The sequence below is a fragment of the Pseudogymnoascus verrucosus genome, assembly GCF_001662655.1.
Source record: "Pseudogymnoascus verrucosus strain UAMH 10579 unplaced genomic scaffold scaffold_30, whole genome shotgun sequence".
In the NCBI taxonomy this organism is placed as follows: Eukaryota; Fungi; Ascomycota; class Leotiomycetes; order Thelebolales; family Thelebolaceae; genus Pseudogymnoascus; species Pseudogymnoascus verrucosus.
In genome coordinates this window covers 188,558-200,898 of record NW_017263681.1, presented here as the reverse complement: position 1 = coordinate 200,898, position 12,341 = coordinate 188,558, and the positions used below count along the sequence as shown (strand labels likewise).

Below are 12,341 nucleotides of genomic sequence, written 5' to 3'. Positions count from 1 at the left end.
CCATTTTTTCAACCCAACGTGAAATTCGGCTCTGAATTCAACCACCGCCTCCCCCTCAGACTTCACCGTTCCCAACGACACCTCACCACCCCCCAACCCCACCTTCTTTTTACTATCCAAGAAGATTCACACCTTGGACAATACAAACCACCATACTCACTGTCTTCAAGTACAACCGTATTGAAGATGTCTGAACCCATTCGCAGCAAGAGAATGGACGGCGTCCCCACTGCCCCGTATGTTATCGGCGCTTTGTTGCAAACGACGTGTTGCGGCGGTAACTGACGATGTTTTTTTTTAGGACGCCACAAAACACGCCCGCGAACAACGCTCCTATTTCATCCCATGCTCAGCAGCCAGGTGTCTCAAGCATTAAAGAAGGTATATACATGTTCATGTTCATTCTCTTGATATTGTGAGTATTACTCTAACACTCAGCACCAGAGGAATTCGACAGAGCTGCTGCAGCCTCAATCTTCGCACAAAACCCAAAGCTTGTCCAGATGATTCAAGGAAAGCTCAGCTCGCTGGTTGGCCAGTCATCAGGATACGTCGAGTCACTGCCAACACCTGTGCGCCGTCGTGTCGCTGGCTTGAAGGGTGTCCAGAGGGATCACTCTAAGTTGGAGGCCGAATTTCAAGAGGAGGTCCTACAACTGGAGAAGAAGTACTTCGAGAAATTCACCCCGCTCTACCAGAAGCGCGCTGCGATCGTGAATGGTACCGCCGAGCCCACCGAAGATGAGATCAAGGCTGGCGAGGAGGACGAGGAAGAGGAGGAGAAGGACGAGGAAGAGGCTGCCGTCAAGCCAGAGGAGACTACGGATGTCATCACTGGTATTCCAGAGTTCTGGCTCTCTGCCATGAAGAACCAGATTTCTCTCGCAGAAATGATCACTGACAGAGATGAGGCCGCCCTCAAGCACCTCACTGACGTGAGAATGGAATACCTCGACAAGCCTGGGTTCCGTCTGATTTTCGAGTTTGCCGAGAATGACTTCTTCACCAACACGACCATTACGAAGACATATTTCTACCAAAATGAGAGCGGCTATGGCGGTGACTTCATCTACGATCACGCCGAAGGCGACAAGATTGACTGGAAGGCCGGCAAGGACTTGACTGTTCGCATCGAGAGCAAGAAACAGCGCAACAAGAGTAAGCCTGTATTGAATTTGCGTTATAGCAGCGAAACTAATCCCTTCCCTAGACACCAAGCAGACCCGCGTTGTCAAGAAGACCGTGCCTACGGAGTCATTTTTCAACTTCTTCTCTCCTCCAAAGGCACCGACGGATGAGGACGATGATGATGCTGCATCCGACATCGAGGAGCGCCTCGAGTTGGACTATCAGCTCGGAGAAGACATTAAGGAGAAGCTCATCCCGCGTGCCGTGGACTGGTTCACCGGAGAGGCTCTCCAGTTTGAGGAGATGGATGATGATTTGGAGGAACATGATTTCGAGGATGACGATGATGAAGAAGATGATGACCTTAGCGAAGACCACGATGACGAGGATGAGTCCGAAGAAGATGTATGTTCTGCTCCCGCCCATTTATCAGCCGGCATCTAACAAAACCAGGACGACAATGCCAAGCCAAAGCAGGAGGCTGCCGAGTGCAAACAAAGCTAAATCGACTGATATCTCACCTGGTTGGAATACTACAAAACAGCAATGGCACACCCCCGCCACCTAGTTACCGCCCAGAGCAGGACAGAGTCAGCGTCAGAGCCCCAGCCCATTATAATGGACGTTCCGCATGAGGCCTTGCAGTAATTATGGATTGAGAATTTGCATAGGTGTTTGTTTTACTGGAGATTTAGTTTTGGTTTCGTTACCGCTAGATTTTAATACGCTACCAAACTCAGCAACTTTATTAACGAAACATCAAAATGCTTTGATTATTCAAAGATACATCTGTTACCAACTAGTCCAGCTGCTACTCCTCGAGTCAAAGAAAAGTTTGTAGCTAGCGATCGATCTGATAAAAGTAAATACTTGCCTTTTGACGTCTATGCTTTTTTGCCAAGGACACATTATTTGAACATTGTCGCGTAATATATGAGAGGACTTATTACTGGGAGGTTTGACTTTTATAATAGAGTAAATGCGACGAAAGCGCTGAAGCAGGTGGCCGAATAATACTGTGTGAATAATATTGTGTGTGGCAAGACCTCACGAAGTCGATCTCACCTGAGATCGACTTCGTGAGATCTTGGAAGTCGAAAAGCTACAGGGAACCGCTCTGCTATCTCCATAACCCCGCCATACCCCTCCTCTCCTCTCCACACCACATCTTTTGTTGGCCTCTGTAATCGCAATGCGACTATTCAGAATCTTACAGCCGTAACAAAAGAATAGAATTCAATAGTAGCAATTATATTAATTTATAGCCATTTTCTTCTCATCAAACTATAAACTATGCGCACAAACTAGCTCAGTTTATCCGGGAAAGGCTTTTGTAGACCAGGGGCGGGGCTGAGCGAGGGGTTTCCTGGGCGTATGACGCGACTGCGATTGCGGACCGACTCGTCGTAAAAATATTTGGGTGGTAGAGTCACAACCACAACCACAACCCGCCTTTCCCTTCTTTCTTTTTTGTATATTTCACCTAAGCTTTCAAATATACCATTCACCATGGCGACTCCTGCTCAGAACATTGTGGTCCCTTCGGACAAACTCAACAAGTCAATCACTGCCAGCCACAGCGTCTCTACGTCGCCATCTGCGACGTTCCAGTTCCAGTCGCCGTCATCAAGCTTTGGCGCCCTGCAGGCGAAACGGGCAGCCAGCGCAGCAAAGCCATTGAAGCCATTCGATACCCAGGATGTCAAGATTTTACTCCTGGAAAATGTGAACGAAACTGGAATTTCCATTCTGGAGAGTCAAGGGTACCAAGTCGAGGCCATTAAGACTTCGTTGCCCGAGGACCAACTGATCGAGAAGATTCGGCGAGTAACCACGGCCCCAAATGGCAACTGCACCTTGCTAACTCATCTGCGAGGATAGTAACGTCCATGTTATCGGTATTAGATCGAAAACAAAGCTCACGGAGGCGGTTCTTCGGGAAGCCAAGAACTTGATTGTCATCGGCTGCTTCTGCATCGGAACAAACCAGGTCGATCTCGAATATGCCGCGAGACACGGTATTGCAGTCTTCAACTCCCCTTTCGCAAACTCGCGAAGTGTTGCGGAACTTGTCATTGGAGAAATCATCTCCTTGGCCCGCCAACTGGGAGACCGCTCGAACGAGTTGCACAACGGCACCTGGAACAAAGTGAGCAACAAATGCTGGGAAATTCGTGGCAAGACTCTGGGTATGGGCATAAATTCTTGACTTTCCAGACACATCTAACCCGTCACAGGTATAATTGGCTACGGTCACATTGGATCACAGTTGTCGGTTCTGGCAGAGGCCATGGGCATGTCCGTCATCTATTACGACGTCCTCAGTTTGATGGGGATGGGCACAGCAAAGCAGGTCCCTACCCTGGATGCACTGTTGGAGCAGGCCGATTTTGTCACTTGCCACGTACCTGAGCTGCCAGAGACCACAAATCTTATCAGCGTCAGACAGTTCGAGAAGATGAAGACTGGGAGCTACTTGATCAATGCAAGCCGTGGCTCTGTTATTGATATCCCTGCTCTCATCAACGCAATGCGCAACGGAAAGGTTGCTGGTGCCGCTTTGGACGTGTACCCCACTGAGCCAGCTGCGAATGGCGACTACTTTACAAACAATTTGAACGCTTGGACCGAGGACTTGAGGTCGCTAAAGAACATCATTCTTACCCCGCACATCGGAGGAAGCACTGAAGAAGCCCAGCGGGCAATTGGAGTTGAAGGTCGGTAACATAAATCCAGAGCTCGTTGTATTGGTTGACTAATTATATAACGCAGTCGCCGACGCCCTTGTCAGATACGTCAACCAGGGTGTGACGTTGGGTGCCGTGAACTTGCCCGAAGTCAACCTTCGTTCATTGACCTTGGACGAGCCAAACCATGCTAGAGTAAGATACCAATGCCAATTACATTGACTCAAGTTGCTGACGAAATAGGTCATCTATATCCATCACAACGTCCCCGGTGTGCTGAGGAAAGGTAAGGCCCCCCAGGAATCAACTTTGAGTAACGCACTGACATTTCCTCAGTCAATGCGATCTTGGGAGACCACAACGTTGACAAGCAAATATCTGATAATAAGGGCGATGTAAGCCGCTGTTCTGTACTCTGTACCGGACACATACTAACCTGAATGTGAATAGGTTGCCTACCTAATGGCCGATATCAGCAATGTCAACCTGAATGATATCAAGGAGATTTCTGATGCGTTAGAAGGCCTGCAGTGTAAGTTTCTTCGAATAATGAGTTAAACTTATCGTTTCATGGACTAACCTTATCAGCTCGCATCCTGACCCGTATTCTGTATTAAACCATAGATGCTATCGGGCAGCACAAAAATTTGGATTATTTTACAAGGTCGGCGCGAGGTGCGAGAGGGGATGGAATTCAACACTTGTAGATGAAAATTGTAGCGAAATTGGATCTGAATATACGCTTTTATTAAATGGTATCAATCAACTGTAAAAGACTTTGTAGTCATCTCATATAGTCCTGGTCGTGCTGTGCAATGGTGGATATGGTGAGTGTAGATGATATGGCCAAGACGAAGACTCGCAGGAGGTGTGGCCACCTTGAGATGTTAGGTTAATAGTGCAGTATTACCATGCTTGTGCACAGCAGGTCTAACTGTCATTTCAATAACAATCCAGGCAATACAATTGTCAACGATTCACTCAACAGCCTAGACTTGGTCACGTAATATCAGACTTTTGCATATTTGATGAGCGGCGTTCCGATTTCTATTTCTATTGAGCAAGCTATAAGAAAAAGCTCTCCCGCCCCAATTTCACACAAAAGCCATGTTTCTTCGAGCAGAAACTGTCTGTGACTGGTACCCGCTTAGCAAATCCGTGAAAATATAATATCCGTTCCGCAACGCCGGAGCGGGAACATGTAGGCCAGAAGGCTAGGGTATCTTGAGATGTGAAATTGCGACCATGTCCCACGAAAATGCAAAACGCCGAATGCGCGACCGAACGCCCCAGTAATAACGAGATTTGAATATGCGTAACCTGAATGCGATGTAAAAGCGAAAAGTAGAAAAATTGAAAAGGTCTATGGTGTGTTTGAGTTTGCGCGAGGAGTTCGTCGCTGTTTGGGGCCTCGAAGATGAGCTTCTTGGATGTCCCTTTCAGCCCAATCGGGTAATTTTTTGGGAACCCGAGACGCTGGGCCTGAAGAGGCAGGTGAGTTTCTTGCGGATCTGCGAGAAGCGTTGATGTGTGCGAGGTATTTTCTATCAGAGGCAGCATGAGATTTTGACCCCTTGGGCTTCTAGTCTGTGTCAGTTCGAGGACCCGGGGAGAAACTGCTGCCGAAGCGGGAAAGGGACTTTGGAATGGGCTGGTTTTGGAGTTGGACATCTCTTGACTGTTCGGCCGAAGAAATGATTGACGTTTGGCCTACTTTTGATTTCAATAATCCACCCATTGTTGCGGCCGTATTGGAAGCTGTGGCAGTTGGCGGCTTTGGTGAGCCGTTACTGGATGACGACTCTGGAGCGATCCCAGTGAGAGTCCCATTTCCATTTCCATGTACTTGAGGTGTAGAATTTGACGAATCGATATTATCACCAAACACAGTCTTTATAGCCCGTTTAGCGTCTAAAGCACGAGAGACAACCCTGTCTCGGAAACCAGTGTCGCTCTTAATATAGGCGGTTATTTCCTTGATTCTCGATGTCAACAAGTCGTTGTTATCGCCAGTTGATAGTTGAAGGTATTCATAAATCGAAGCTGCGGGGCCTTCAGAAGCTTGCTCTTGGCTATGGCCGCGTTGCTTCAAGGACAGCTCGAGGTTGTGGATGAGATTCTGAGAACCTAGTGGCTGACGCGGTTGTGTATGCCGAGAAGTACTGGGGGTGCTAGGTAACGGCAAGTGAGATCTACCACCCGCATTCTTCACTGGACCTGGTTCCTTCAAAGATCTAACGGGAGAGACTGGTGCTCGTGCCCGCTGTTGTGAATCTTCTGCGATGGACATTGTCCCACTTCCCATGATAGGAGGCCGACCAGGTGTGCGTGGCGCTTGAGAGGATGGTACTGCCGGTCTTGGGGTACGCGGTCGAGATGGGGAATCATTACGGTTTGTATCCGTAGATTTAGGAGTGGCTGCACCCGGCTGCTGAGAAGGCGGTGGGACCATTCGAGGGGTCAGATGGTGAGCTTGACCGCTTTGACCGTGTAATACCGTCGGGAATTGTCCAGAAACTGTGTTTTGAAACAGAGCCTCATTTCTGCTTCTCTCCATACCTAATCGCTGAATGACCAGTGCCTGCCATGCGGCAGGGTCTGAGCGCTTCAACTTTTCATCTTGAAGGAGCTGCCGAACTTCCTTTCGTTCTTCTGGAGTAAGGTTGTCATCGCCTTTGCGATTGAAAGTATCTGTCATGATGATGTGTCGAATGCTAGGTGTATCGGCCTGAGAATCCAAGATCTTGTCAAGTACAGATGGGTCCATTCCTCTGACATTAGCCAGATCCTTTTGCTCGACGTGTTTGGGCCTAAACAAGAATTCACCCTTTTCACGCTTCGCCACAGCGAAAATATGCTGCTTATCAACCAATTGCGAAGCTAATTGTTTTTTGAAGACAGCTTTATTGTGAAGCTTCTCCTCGAAAGTTCCGCCTGCAATAAAACGATAGACATAGACGGGTTTCTTTTGGCCAAGCCTGTATGCACGGCCAACTGCTTGTTCTTCATTGATTGGATTCCATTTGAAGTCGAAGATAATGACACGGTTAGCTCCATAGAGATTAAGCCCTAAGCCGCCAGCCGTGGTGGAAATGAGGTATACCTCAGTATCTCCAATGTTGAATTCCTTGGTGAGTCCCTGGCGCTTCGCCATTGGTGTGGTTCCATCAAGTCGACCATAGTTTCGCTTCGATAGTTTGCAGAGATTTTCCAGATAGTCAAGAGTTGCAATTGTTGTGGAGAATATAAGAACTTTGTCTCCGACTTCCCTGGAAGCATCCAGAATTTGAACCAGGATTTTTGTCTTGTATGAATTGTTTACGTTTTCCGTTCCTGGTCCATAGCCGCCGAAGAGATCCGCGACCTCACTAATCAGAGCCTGCGAGATGTCGCTAGGAACAGCAATATCCCCATCCGAATCGCCATTTGAGACTTTGTTTTTTCGTTCGGTCAGCTTATTTTTGAAGCATATCGGGTGGTTGCAGAGGAGGGCCAATATTCCAATCCAAGACCAAAGAGTAGTTTGGCGTATTTTTCCACTCTGAGTGAATTGGTTTTCATCTAGCGGAGACCCAAGCATTGCTTTCACGTAGATGGTGTAAGCCTTGTGTTGTAAGTCAGTCAAGGGGACCGTAATAATGAACTCTATCTTCGGTTTCAAGTCGTTTTTCAAGACTGATGAATCGGCCCTGTTGACCTTGGGGGAAATATCTTCCTTCAAGACTTCTAGCATCTTCAACGCCCGTCGACGTTCAGCAATCGTACTGTTTCCGTAGAGGCCCTCTTCAATAGGCTCGACAAATTTCGCGCGGAATTCAACGACAGGGCCAAGGTAATTGGGTGCGATCCATTCAATCATCGAATGGTACTCCTCAACATTGTTAGAAAGGGGTGACCCAGTTAATGCGATGCGGCTTTTCGATTCGAACCGAGTCGCAGCGACTGTAAGCGCGGAATTTGTATTTTTAAGCTTGTGAGCTTCGTCCGCAATGATGATATTTGGCCCTTTGAGGAGCTGTTCTTCAACGACTTCGAAGGTAGCCTGGTCTATGATCGGCTTTTTGTCCTCTGCTGGACCCATGTTCAGGATATTTCTAAACATTTCAAAGCCGAGCAGAAGAATGCCTCCATTTTTATACCACAAGTCAATTTCGGCCAAGCGCTGGTCAATCTTCATATTGGAGTCGACCTTTCGAAACCTCCCAATTTTCGGGCCCACATCCTTTTCTGGCACCCAAGTGAGCAGCTCGTCCATCCAGTTATCCATGAGTCCAGGTGGGGAGAGTATCAGAGTTCTTGAGCGCTTTAGCCTGTCAGGAATCTGGGAGGACACAGACAAGTCGTCGGAGCATGCAGCCTCGGCGATGGCAACGAGTAATGTAATGACTTGCATTGTTTTTCCCAAGCCCATTGTATGAGCCAGGAGACATCCCTGCGATGCGCCATCTTTGTCTCTTGTGACAATCTGGCTCCACATAAATCGGACGCCATAAATCTGATGGTTTTTGATTCGGCTGCCAATATGATCGTGGACGAAAATGAAGCCCTCGTCTTCATACTTTGACTCATTGATAATGATTTTTGCTCGATCTGAATTTAGTGACGAACCAGATTGGGCCAATTTTTTACGAAGAATTTGGCGGCGACCTTCTTGCTCTTGTAGTCGCATCTGGTCGTCTTCTCTTAACTTGCGGGCCTCAACGTTCTCGAAGATTTTACGTTGGCGTTTTCTTGGGGTTTCCAGCTGTTCTTCATCACTAAGAATGGGGCGTGTGACTAGACTTCTTTTTGTGCGCAACAATGGCTCTTCGTCATCGTCGTCGTAGTCGTCGTCAGCCAAGGGTGCCGTTACATCGATATACGCCTCTACCGCCGCAAGACATGCTCGAGTAAAGGGCCTAAACTTCGGTATATTGTCTATCAGCTTCTGACAGGTTTTCGGCGCCAGACGATCTGTTCTGTTGTTTCTTTTTTTGCAATCGACATACATTTCGAAAAGCCGGATCACACCCGTGAAGATACAGAAAGTCGTCGCGTCCATTCCTCTAAGCTTATCTTTTCCGTCACGGCATTCTCGCATAACATCGATAGTCTGGGTCCAAAGTTCATCTGGACTGTGAGCAGAGAGTAATTCACAAATGCTTGTTCTTCCTTCTTTAGGCATATTGTGGAGAACCGTAATCACTAGGCGTGCCGGGTCGTTTTCTTCCTCCCACGCCTTATAACCATATGAGGCAATGAGGGCTGGTTTATCATATGGAATGTTTTTTGGCGGTTTATTCACTACCAGTGATTTTTCAGCATCTAACTGGGCACCAGACTCCGAAGTTTGGCTCCCCTCTATATTGGAAGATCTCGCTTTCGGAGTATTGCTTCCTAGTGATGACACACCCACAGCAGTTTTCTGCCGGGATTTGGATGGAGTAACGAGATCGATGATTTCTGGAGAATCTGAGAGGAAAGTCAAATCGACAAAATTGGCAGAGCTTTCATCCACAGAGGCGCCATGCCGGAGGCGCGACGAGGCTGGGGTCTGCGGGGACGACAACGGGGAGCTGGGAGGCAGATTTTGACTGGACAGCTTGTGGTCGATATCGCTGACCTCATCAGCATTGCCACTCATCGGGGTATCATCCACAGCACCGCATTCAACAGACGGAGCGACGTCTCCATAGTTTTGAAGACGACGTGTAGCCCCCTTTTTGATGCTCCTCCGAAATTCCGAATCATCAGACTCTGTGACTAGTTCATTCGCGTCACTGCGCGCACTCTCTTCGTCACTGACAATAAATCCTTCCATTTCATCGCCAGAACTTGCTGAGTCGCTCCCAGCATCGATAATCTCTTCATCAGCTCCCAAGTAAAGCTGTTGGACCGTGGTTTTTTTAGATTTCGGGGCAGACAAATTTGGTGGAGATGGCTTTGCAGGTGGTTTCGTCTGCTCCAGAACTGATATTTGCCACAGAAGGTCTTCGCGGTCGAAAATGCTCTGTTCCATAATTTGGCACTGCCTATGAACTTGCTTCTGCGTAGTCCACTGGTCATTTATAATTTCCTGGCGCATTTTGACCAGTCTGTCATTCACAATCCGATCAAGGTGTTTCTGAGCCGCATTGACTTTCTCTCTCCTGGTATTGCGGGTTCGAGACTTTTGCCAAATACTCCACGCTTTCGGCTGCCGTTTAGGAAGCTGCTCGTTGTGCCATTTGGTATGAAGCAGAGCCATGCCCTGATCAATTGCCTCACTGACTTCCTCACTGGTTAGAGGGTGCCTCTGTGATACAACCGAGGCTTTTTCTTGGGTACCTCGTTCCTCCTCAATCTCACGCCAAGTCTCAATATCATATTCACCATCCTCATCAGATTCACCAAAAAGCGGAAGCACTTCATCTCCTCCATCAATGTGGTGATATTTCTCGAGTGCGACCTCCGGATCCCAATAGTCATATGACGATGGGCCACCCAAGGCCATGTTTTCTGGCAAATTGAAACTTAAAAACCGCTCGCGCTCCTCACCATGACTTGACGCCGACGGTTTTTGTTGTTCCAAATTCAACTCAGGCCATGATGTTAGGGCTTCTCTCGTAGTTATAACGTTGCCATTTGGTGTTGTATGAAATAGCGAGAATGAAGGGGTTTGAAACCTCGGCTTTAGTCTTGGAGGGTAGGGAATCACCGCCGTGAAGCCCTTCCCATGTCGGCGAAAGTCGACAGCTTGCGAACGTAGAAGAAAGCTCATCCTTTTGTTGACGTATAGACGTCGGCCTGTTGATATATCTGCGTATGACTGGCAAAAGTCACCTTCGCCGCCATCTGCCAAAGGAACTTCTTTTCCGATCGGGACTCCAGAATAAAAAACGTTGTCCACGGGTAGGCTTTTCTTGCCAAGATAACCATCTGCTAGACTCGCAGTAGACTTTTTTTGTAAGCGGTTCTTTGACTCGGCTTCATGTTCCAGCTTCTTAGCTGCCTCGAGAGCGTTAACCCCACCCGATATCATGGAAGTCACAGCGCCAGGCGGAGCCAGCTCAGGTGGGCGGAATATAAGTGGAACTATCCCGTCGTGGCCTGGTTGGGGTACTGGGACCATGCGCTTCCTCCCATCGTCACCCGTAAATACAACTCCTGGTTCCAAATTTTGAGGGTCATAAATCCGAACGTTGTCTGCAGCAGTTGGGATCTCCCTGCGACGCTCGGGATCGATTGATTGGGAAATCAACGTTGGCGCTAGACGCTTTCTTTGCTTTCCATTGCCAATTGGAGCCAGTTCTTCGGAATGCAACTGCGATCGACAGCCGTCATCGGCGTCAACTGGAGTTGGTACAAGGCCATTTTGAGGCACAATCGGCACGGGCGAATGAGATTTCGGATTTACCTGCGGGGGTTCCTTTGTAGCTATCTGGTTTGCACCGGGGGCTTCCGGCAACACACCATCCTCTGTAGGCAAACCGGTATAAGCCTTGCTTGTGGTGACAGATCTTTCAGGTTCTCTGAAATCTCCACCATCGGGTCTCGACTGTAGTCCATGTTGCTGCGCGTGACGAGCGTATTCCTGACTCTTTCCTCGGAAGTGAGATATCGCATGAAGTATTGTACCCCGGTATTTTATAGAACGAGCGCCTACAAGGCCAAAGTCATCTCTCAATGTCTGATGGGTGATCGCAGTCAACAACCAAAAGCCATCTATTTCATGTTGGCGCAAGTCGAACTCGAGTTTTGTTGCATCCGGTAAGGCTTGTGTTGCAGACAGGGGAGGCCAAGTTCGATTTTCTGTGCATAGCTCCTGGACAACTCGATCAGTGTCCCATGTCCATGGATCTTCCTCGCCCATGGTGGACATTGTGTCGGTGAACTCGTTGTATGAGCATGTGTCCGGTCGCTGTGGTGACTTAACGGATGTGAGCCAGTTCGATACGGCTCGCCGATTCTGGCCTACTATATCAACATCGTTAGCCATTTGGGTCCACAGCGTCGTTTCACTGAATAGTTTGACGTGGGGAGGTTAGTACCCATCATGCGCCACACTCGTTCAGGCAGATTGGATAGATCCTCGAGGAAAAAGAAGAAAGGTAAGGCTCACTTGTTTGTATTGAACACGTAAATTAGACCAGAAGAAGTTCGCAGGCACGGTCGACTTGGATGAGAGTAATTGTCAATGAGATCGAAGCTGTGTGGAGGATTCGCCTTGCTTGGCGTTCGACGAGGTGGTGTTCGTCGAGAGGGAAGGAGAAATAGAACAACGTAAGAAAACAAAACAGAAAAGAAGGGAAACAATTCGAATTGAAGCGACTTCAAGGTAACCTCGTAGAATTGTTTGCTAGACATGAACATTGGAACGGAGAAGGAAGATGAGTTGTGAGTTGTCAATTTTGGGGTCGCGCCCGTTTGCTTGTGGAACGTCCTTATCGCAATCTTTTGATCGCGTTGTCAGGTGGTCGGGCGATCGTGGGGAGGAGGGGGAGGGGCAGAGGGGCGGAAGTTCGGGGAAATATTTCAACCGCGCTTAGTCACATTGGTTTACTTCTA

The 12,341-nt window shown here is 48.3% G+C and overlaps 3 protein-coding genes across 3 annotated transcripts; 2 read left to right on the top strand and 1 right to left on the bottom strand.

Moving 5' to 3' along the window:
- Window positions 1-23: 23 nt before the first annotated feature.
- VE01_05190 (uncharacterized protein) lies at window positions 24-2,287 on the top strand. Its single transcript, XM_018274655.2, has 5 exons — window positions 24-236; window positions 302-381; window positions 445-1,158; window positions 1,211-1,533; window positions 1,582-2,287. Exons 1-5 carry the CDS (start codon window positions 187-189, stop codon window positions 1,630-1,632), a joined length of 1,218 nt encoding a protein of 405 aa, XP_018129238.1. The 5' UTR covers window positions 24-186; the 3' UTR covers window positions 1,633-2,287.
- Window positions 2,288-2,575: 288 nt separating this feature from the next.
- On the top strand, window positions 2,576-4,592 carry SER33 (D-3-phosphoglycerate dehydrogenase 2). Its single transcript, XM_059463677.1, has 8 exons — window positions 2,576-2,951; window positions 3,010-3,317; window positions 3,366-3,845; window positions 3,901-4,010; window positions 4,059-4,101; window positions 4,152-4,210; window positions 4,266-4,347; window positions 4,404-4,592. The coding sequence occupies exons 1-8, from the start codon at window positions 2,638-2,640 to the stop codon at window positions 4,430-4,432; spliced, it is 1,425 nt and encodes a 474-aa protein (XP_059319602.1). The 5' UTR covers window positions 2,576-2,637; the 3' UTR covers window positions 4,433-4,592.
- Window positions 4,593-4,852: 260 nt separating this feature from the next.
- On the bottom strand, window positions 4,853-12,220 carry VE01_05188 (uncharacterized protein). Its single transcript, XM_059463676.1, has 2 exons — window positions 11,896-12,220; window positions 4,853-11,750 (listed from the first exon to the last, which is right to left on the bottom strand). Exon 2 carries the CDS (start codon window positions 11,653-11,655, stop codon window positions 5,398-5,400), a length of 6,258 nt encoding a protein of 2,085 aa, XP_059319603.1. The 5' UTR covers window positions 11,656-11,750; window positions 11,896-12,220; the 3' UTR covers window positions 4,853-5,397.
- Window positions 12,221-12,341: the final 121 nt, after the last annotated feature.

What these genes read in the sequence shown, in the direction of transcription:
- SER33 (XM_059463677.1), top strand. Translation starts at nt 2,638, where the DNA reads ATGGCGACTCCTGCTCAGAACATTGTGGTCCCTTCGGACAAACTCAAC. An exon ending in ACGAGCCAAACCATGCTAGA is followed by an intron (nt 4,011 to 4,058) that starts GTAAGATACCAA and finishes CTGACGAAATAG; the next exon opens with GTCATCTATATCCATCACAA. An exon ending in TATCTGATAATAAGGGCGAT is followed by an intron (nt 4,211 to 4,265) that starts GTAAGCCGCTGT and finishes GAATGTGAATAG; the next exon opens with GTTGCCTACCTAATGGCCGA.
- VE01_05190 (XM_018274655.2), top strand. Translation starts at nt 187, where the DNA reads ATGTCTGAACCCATTCGCAGCAAGAGAATGGACGGCGTCCCCACTGCC. An exon ending in GACGGCGTCCCCACTGCCCC is followed by an intron (nt 237 to 301) that starts GTATGTTATCGG and finishes GTTTTTTTTTAG; the next exon opens with GACGCCACAAAACACGCCCG. An exon ending in CAAGAAACAGCGCAACAAGA is followed by an intron (nt 1,159 to 1,210) that starts GTAAGCCTGTAT and finishes TCCCTTCCCTAG; the next exon opens with ACACCAAGCAGACCCGCGTT.
- VE01_05188 (XM_059463676.1), bottom strand. Translation starts at nt 11,655, where the DNA reads ATGTCCACCATGGGCGAGGAAGATCCATGGACATGGGACACTGATCGA.